General features: G+C 48.2%; 1 protein-coding gene across 1 annotated transcript in view; it reads right to left on the reverse strand.

Moving 5' to 3' along the window:
- Positions 1 to 354: 354 nt before the first annotated feature.
- The window catches only part of LOC131709683 (serine protease 33-like), a 21,247-nt gene continuing 15,030 nt past the window's right edge, over positions 355 to 6,571 (reverse strand). The window contains exons 4-6 of the mRNA XM_059012341.1: positions 5,833 to 6,098; positions 3,985 to 4,154; positions 355 to 2,814 (exon numbers count right to left, since the gene is read on the reverse strand). Coding sequence (XP_058868324.1) covers positions 2,506 to 2,814; positions 3,985 to 4,154; positions 5,833 to 6,098 — 745 coding nt within the window. The 3' untranslated portion in view covers positions 355 to 2,505. The remainder of the gene's footprint in view (positions 2,815 to 3,984; positions 4,155 to 5,832; positions 6,099 to 6,571) is intronic.

A 6,571-nucleotide genomic window follows, 5' to 3' on the forward strand; every position in this document is an offset into this window, starting at 1 on the left:
ATGGGGGCACATTAACAGGATCGGTTTTCATCGGATTTTAAGTCTGAGCTGTTAATGTGAACGAGGCTTAGAAAAATTATTATGCAATACAAAACCACGTGACCTGACTACTTTTAAACACCTCCCCCCCCCCCCCAGAATTAATTCTGTGGACGCCCATGGCTATAGACACACGGAAACACGCCTCGAGTCATCACAAAATATTTTTGTTTGTTTTTTTCGTTGGGGTGGACAAAAACAGATTAATTTCTTCATTTGCAGATTCAAGCATTTTGATTGGATGTTTTTATAGCTGCTGTATTTACCCCCCAAAACACTATAATATAGAGGCCTGTGACAACTTCACACATGCAATACAGATTATAATTATGTTTATTTTTGTATTATTTATTTCTTAGCAGACCCCCTTCACCAGGCCGGCTTACAGCTCTTACAAAACATCACAACACAAAGCATCACATTGCACAATACAACAACACGCAAAATACAAAACATCACAATGCCAGCAACAAACGCGACTCTTCAAAACGAGCTTTCAAAAGTTCTGAAGAGTTAGTTCACCTCATTATAATATTTGAGAAATCTCATGCGCACTATCTCCCCGCCCTTCTTTTTTCAAAATGTATGCATTTATGCCCATAATTACATATTCATCTCAGGTTAAAAGAACCGTAAAAACTTCAAAGCATTCACTAAAATGCCGCAACCAGCATTGCGCATGTTTTAGTCCTAGGACTCTATAAAGAAGGACAGGACAGTCAATCCCGTGATGCAGTTCGGGCGCCATTTCTGGAGCCCACTCAGTACTGAATACATTGCGGCGATAGGATATACCGGTATTTTTTTTAATAACAATACAAAATATCGTCAATATAAAGTGACTGACTGTTATTTATGTGAATTAATGCTTGATTATGTCAAGAAAAATGGCTACACCGTTTACTAACTCCGCCCACTTGTGACATCATTGTCCTATCCTTCTTTATACAGTCCTAGGTTTAGTACATTTCACTCTAGACTTCCGACACGTTTGCCACTAGCACACAAGCCCAACGCTTTAATCTAGCCCTCAGCTGTTTGTTTCACAGGGAAAGAAACAGCCTTGTAAATTAAATCTACCATGAACGCGTTTCTCAGCTTTGATTGAGAGACAGGAATGGCTTAAGACAGTGCTGCCCAAACCCGGTCCTGGAGAGCCCCTATCCAGCAGGTTTTATAGGTAACCTTTAATCATCAATTTCTTAACACCTGGAACAATTTCACTGGGATCAATTAAGCAGGTGATTTATTAAATTAATTTATTAAAGTCATTTTAAGATCATTTGGTACAAAAAATGAACTACCCTTTTCAGCCCTCAATGGCCTGGATTACATGGGAAAATGTCATGACTTATCTGTCTAATATCATGACTTATTTAAGGTGGTACAGCTGAATTATTTTAGATAATTTTGGTTTGTTTAATTTAACAATTCCTGCTTTGAAACTTCATGTTGTATTTGATTTTTGTATAATGTATTACATTTGTTTTCAAACATAAACCAAAACTAACTAAAATTGTAATCCAGACCGTACCACCTTAAATAAGTCATGACAGTAAACAAGTCATGACATTTTCCCAGTATGTAAACTGGCCCAATGACCAGAGTTCCCTTAATTGAACAAGTTACTTGCTTAATTGATCAATAACTTCCATGTGTTCCCAGTCTTTAGAAATTAGCAATTTAGGGTGACCTACAAAACTTCCTGGATAGGGGCTCTCCAGGACCGTGTTTGGGCAGCACTGGCTTAAGAGGTATTCATTGCAGTGGCACTAGTCATACAAAGAGTGCAAGAGAATGAAACATACTCTCAGCGCGATTAGAGAGAGACACACCCGCCACTCAGAAACATATTATAAAGAACTTAAATCTAAATTTTGTCGTTGACATTCCGAGTGCGAGATCTACACTCTCAGTGAAGTTTTGAGTGTAGCTGCTGCTGAAAGGGTCGGATAATGACGAGGTTTATAATGACAAACAGCTTGGGCAGATTTTGTACAAAGTGCAAGTGTGGAGTTTCACATTTCAATAGAGTTTTGGTGCCCTCCAGTGGCCGTTCGTTGGTACTGGCAGAACATTTACCCGCACGTCAGAGACAAGCCAACAAATCTAATGCTGAAATAAATATCAGACTCACTTTCTTTCAAATGAAGACGTTGTCTCTCGTAACCCTGAGTTTAAAACACATCAAAAACAGACCTATCTATCAGAACGGGGTTAATTACAAGTGTAACCGCGCAATTCGTAACTAATTGCAAAAAAAGTGGTTGAACTTTGACCCACCCGCGACGCTGTAATTGCAATTATAGACCCCCATGTAATTCAATATGCTGGCGTAACATTATTCAGCAGGTTTCATTCAGACTTTACGAAGCAGGATTAGTCTGTAATTGTCTCTCAACAAACCCGATCTCAGGATCCAGTTGGATTTCACAGTCTTTATGTATGTATTTCCATCCCTGTTTTTTATAACGCGAACAAAGTCAATGCAGCCAGTGCCAGCGGACTGAAGGTGCTGGGTTTGATAGAGAAAGCCGTGGAGTTTGACAGTTTCTGTTGGCCGCAGACATTTCCGGAGGTCAGATTGGACTGGTCGCTCGACCCGGAAGTGGTTTGGACGGGCAGGGTCTCCCGGATCCAGGGCAGGAAGGAAGTGACACGCGAGTACACCCCTGGTCGGTTGGGCTTGGCGCAGCCGTCCCCCCAGCTCACGATCCCGGCCAGGATCCAGGAGCCGTCCGGACTGGGGCACACCAAGGGACCCCCAGAGTCTCCCTGAGAGAGAGAGAGAGAGGGGAGGGGTTAGAGAGGAGAGAGAGAGAGAGAGAGAGAGAGAGAGAGAGAGGGGGGGGGGGGCGGGGAGGGGTTAGAGAGGAGAGAGAGAGAGAGGGGGTGGGGAGGGGTTAGAGAGGAGAGAGAGGGGTGAGGGGGTTAGAGAGGAGAGAGAGAGAGAGAGGAGGAGAGAGAGAGGGGGAGGGGAAGGGTTAGAGAGGAGAGAGAGAGGGGGAGGGGAAGGGTTAGAGAGGAGAGAGAGAGAGGGGGGGCGGGGATGGGTTAGAGAGGAGAGAGAGAGAGGGGGGGCGGGGAGGGGTTAGAGAGGAGAGAGAGAGGGGGAGGGGAGGGGTTAGAGAGGAGAGAGAGAGTGGGAGGGGAGGGGTTAGAGAGGAGAGAGAGGGGGAGGAGGAGAGGAGAGAGAGAGAGAGGGGGAGGGGAGAGAGAGGGGGAGGAGAGGAGAGGAGAGAGGGGAGGGGAGGGGAGGGGTTAGAGAGGAGAGAGAGGGGAGGGGATGGGTTAGAGAGGAGAGAGAGGGAGGAGAGGAGAGATAGGGGAGGAGTTAGAGAGGACAGAGAGAGGAGAGAGAGGGGAGGAGAGGAGAGAGAGAGGGGAGAGGAGGGGTTAGAGAGGAGAGAGAGAGGAGAGAGAGAAAGGGGAGAGAGGGAGAGACAGAGGAGAGAGAGGGGGAGGGGTTAGAGAGGAGAGATGACAGAGAGGGGAGGGTGAAGGGTTAAAGAAAAAGAGGGGAGACGGGAGGGGTTAGAGGAGAGAGAGAGGGGGAGGGAAAGAGAGATGGAGAGAGGGAGGGAGGGGTGGGGTTAGAGAGGAGAGAGAGAGAGTGAGGGGGAGATGGTTAGAGAGGGGAGGGGTTAGAGGAGAGGGAGAGAGAGAGAGGGGGAGGGAGAGAGAGAGGGAGAGAGAGAGGGGAGGGGTTAGAGGAGAGAGAGAGGGGGTCAGGCAAAAGGGGGTAACTACAGTAAACACACATTCCCAAAGAATGTTCACCCCCCCCGTCTCTGTAAGTCGCTTTGGATAAAAGTGTCTTCTAAGTGACTGATTAATTAATTATTATTAATAATAATAATAATAATAATAATAATAATAATAATAATAATAATAATAATAATAATAATAATGATAATGACTAATTGAAAGGAAAGCGTTCCTCACCTGACAGGAGTCCTTGCTCCCCTCCTGGTACCCCGCGCAGATCATGTCTGGTAGGATGAGGGGTACGCTCTTACTGACAGAGGTGCCGATGTGGTACATGGTGTCACAGGACACGCTGTCCACCAGAGGAACCATGAGCTGCTGCAGAGTGCGGGGACTGGACAGGGGCACTGCAGGGAGAGGGGGAGGAGGAGGGAGGGGGAGGGAGGAGAGGGAGGGAGAGGGAGGGAGGGGGAGGGAGGAGAGAGAGGGAGAGGGGGAGGGAGAGAGAGGGGGGAGGAGGAGGGGGAGGGGAGAGAGAGGGAGGAGGGGGAGGGGGAGAGGGGAAGAGTGGGGGAGGGGAAGAGGGAGTGGGCGAGAGAGGGAGAGGGAGGAGGGGGAGGGGGAGAGGAGAGGGAGGAGGGAGATGGAAGAGGAGAGGGAGAGGGAGGGGGAGGGGGAGGGAGGAGAGGGAGGGGGGAGAGAGAGGGAGAGGGAGGAGGAGGAGGGGGAGGGGGACAGGGAGGGGGAGAGGGGAAGAGTGAGGGAGGGGGAGAGAGAGGGAGGGGGAGAGAGAGGGAGAGAGAGAGATTGATTAATATCAACACAGACAGAGTCATACACACTGCTGTGCAAAAGTCTTCACATTCAGGACACACACATATATATATATATATATATCTCGATATCCATCGTTTCTGTGTTCTTGTGCATATTTTAGCCTTTTAGTCTCGTTCCCCTTTCTCCAACAGAGGTATTCTTACTGCAACACATCCTTCAAGTCCTGATTTCAAGAGAGATCTTCATACTGTTGATTTGATGGACGAGGACACCTGTGTCCTTCTGCCAGCCCTGTTGTCAATTCAACGCCTGTCTTCTTTCCATTCCTGAAGGATATTATCTTCAGGTGTCGCTCGTCCTTGTTAGACGGCTTTTTTGGGGTCTTCCAGTCCTGGGTTTGTCAATCACAGATGATGTTTCTCTGTGCTCTGTCCACACCTTGAAAATCGAGTGATGCGAGCGATTTCACTCAATGTGTGTCCTTCTGTATGCGAGTCAAGGTTGTTATAATAGCAGAAAACACTAGTGGAGGCTTTGAGGAAATTGTTGATGCTCATAATGCATCAGAGTAGAAAAATGCAACATGTCTAAGACTCTTGCACAGCAGTGATGAACACAGACACACACACACAGAGTTATATGCACGCACACACACACAGAGACACAGAGAGATATAGTTATATACAGACAGACAGACTGACAGACAGACAGCTATATAGATGGACAGAGACACACACAGACTCACAGAAGACTCACACACACACACACAGTCACACACACACACACACACAGTCACACACACACACACACACACAGACACACAGTCACACACACAGTCACGCACACACACACACAGACACACACACACACACACACACACAGTCACACACACACAGACAGACACACACAGTCACACACACACAGACAGACACACACAGTCACACACACACAGACACACACAGTCTCACACACACACACAGACACACACACACACAGACACACACACACACACACACACACACACAGTCACACACACACACACACACACAGACACACACACACAGTCACACACACACACACACACAGTCACACACACACAGACAGACACACAGTCACACACACACAGACAGACACACACAGTCACACACACACAGACACACACAGTCTCACACACACACACAGACACACACACACACACACACAGACACACACACACACACACACACACAGACACACACACACACACACACACACACACACACACACAGACACACACACACACACACACACACACAGACAGTCTCTCACCTCCCTCCTTGATGTTACCCCAGCCAGTCACCCAGCACTCCTGTCCCGCTGTGAAGGGGGTGGAGGGGGAGGGCAGGCACACCGGGAGGATGGTTTCGGAGAGGGGGGCGGGCTGCTCCAGCTGTAACAGGGCAGCATCGCCTCCCTGATCAGCGGACTTGAACCCGGGTCTCACAACAATGCTCAGCAACCTCATGTCCACACCCTGCTGCTGGCTCAGAGACAGGGCCCCCAGACGCACTGTGAAGGGCTTTACATTGCTGGAACTGGAGGAAGGGGAGAGAGGAGGGGAGAGGGATGGGGGGAGGAGAGGTATATTACAGATAGATCGATAATGTTGTGCAGATAGATAGAGACAGACAGACAGACAGAAAGAGATACCTAGAGACAGACAGACAGATACACAAACAGACTCACACACACACACTGAGACACACACACACACTGAGACACACACACACTGAGACACACACACACTGAGACACACGCACACTGAGACACACGCACACACTGAGACACACACACACTGAGACACACGCACACTGACACACACACACACACACTGAGACACACACACACTGAGACACACACACACTGAGACACACGCACACACTGAGACACACACACACTGAGACACACACACACTGAGACACACACACACTGAGACACACACACACACACTGAGACACACACACACTGAGACACACGCACACACTGAGACACACACACACTGAGACAC

Source organism: Acipenser ruthenus, chromosome 44, assembly GCF_902713425.1.
Source record: "Acipenser ruthenus chromosome 44, fAciRut3.2 maternal haplotype, whole genome shotgun sequence".
Classification (NCBI taxonomy): domain Eukaryota; kingdom Metazoa; phylum Chordata; class Actinopteri; order Acipenseriformes; family Acipenseridae; genus Acipenser; species Acipenser ruthenus.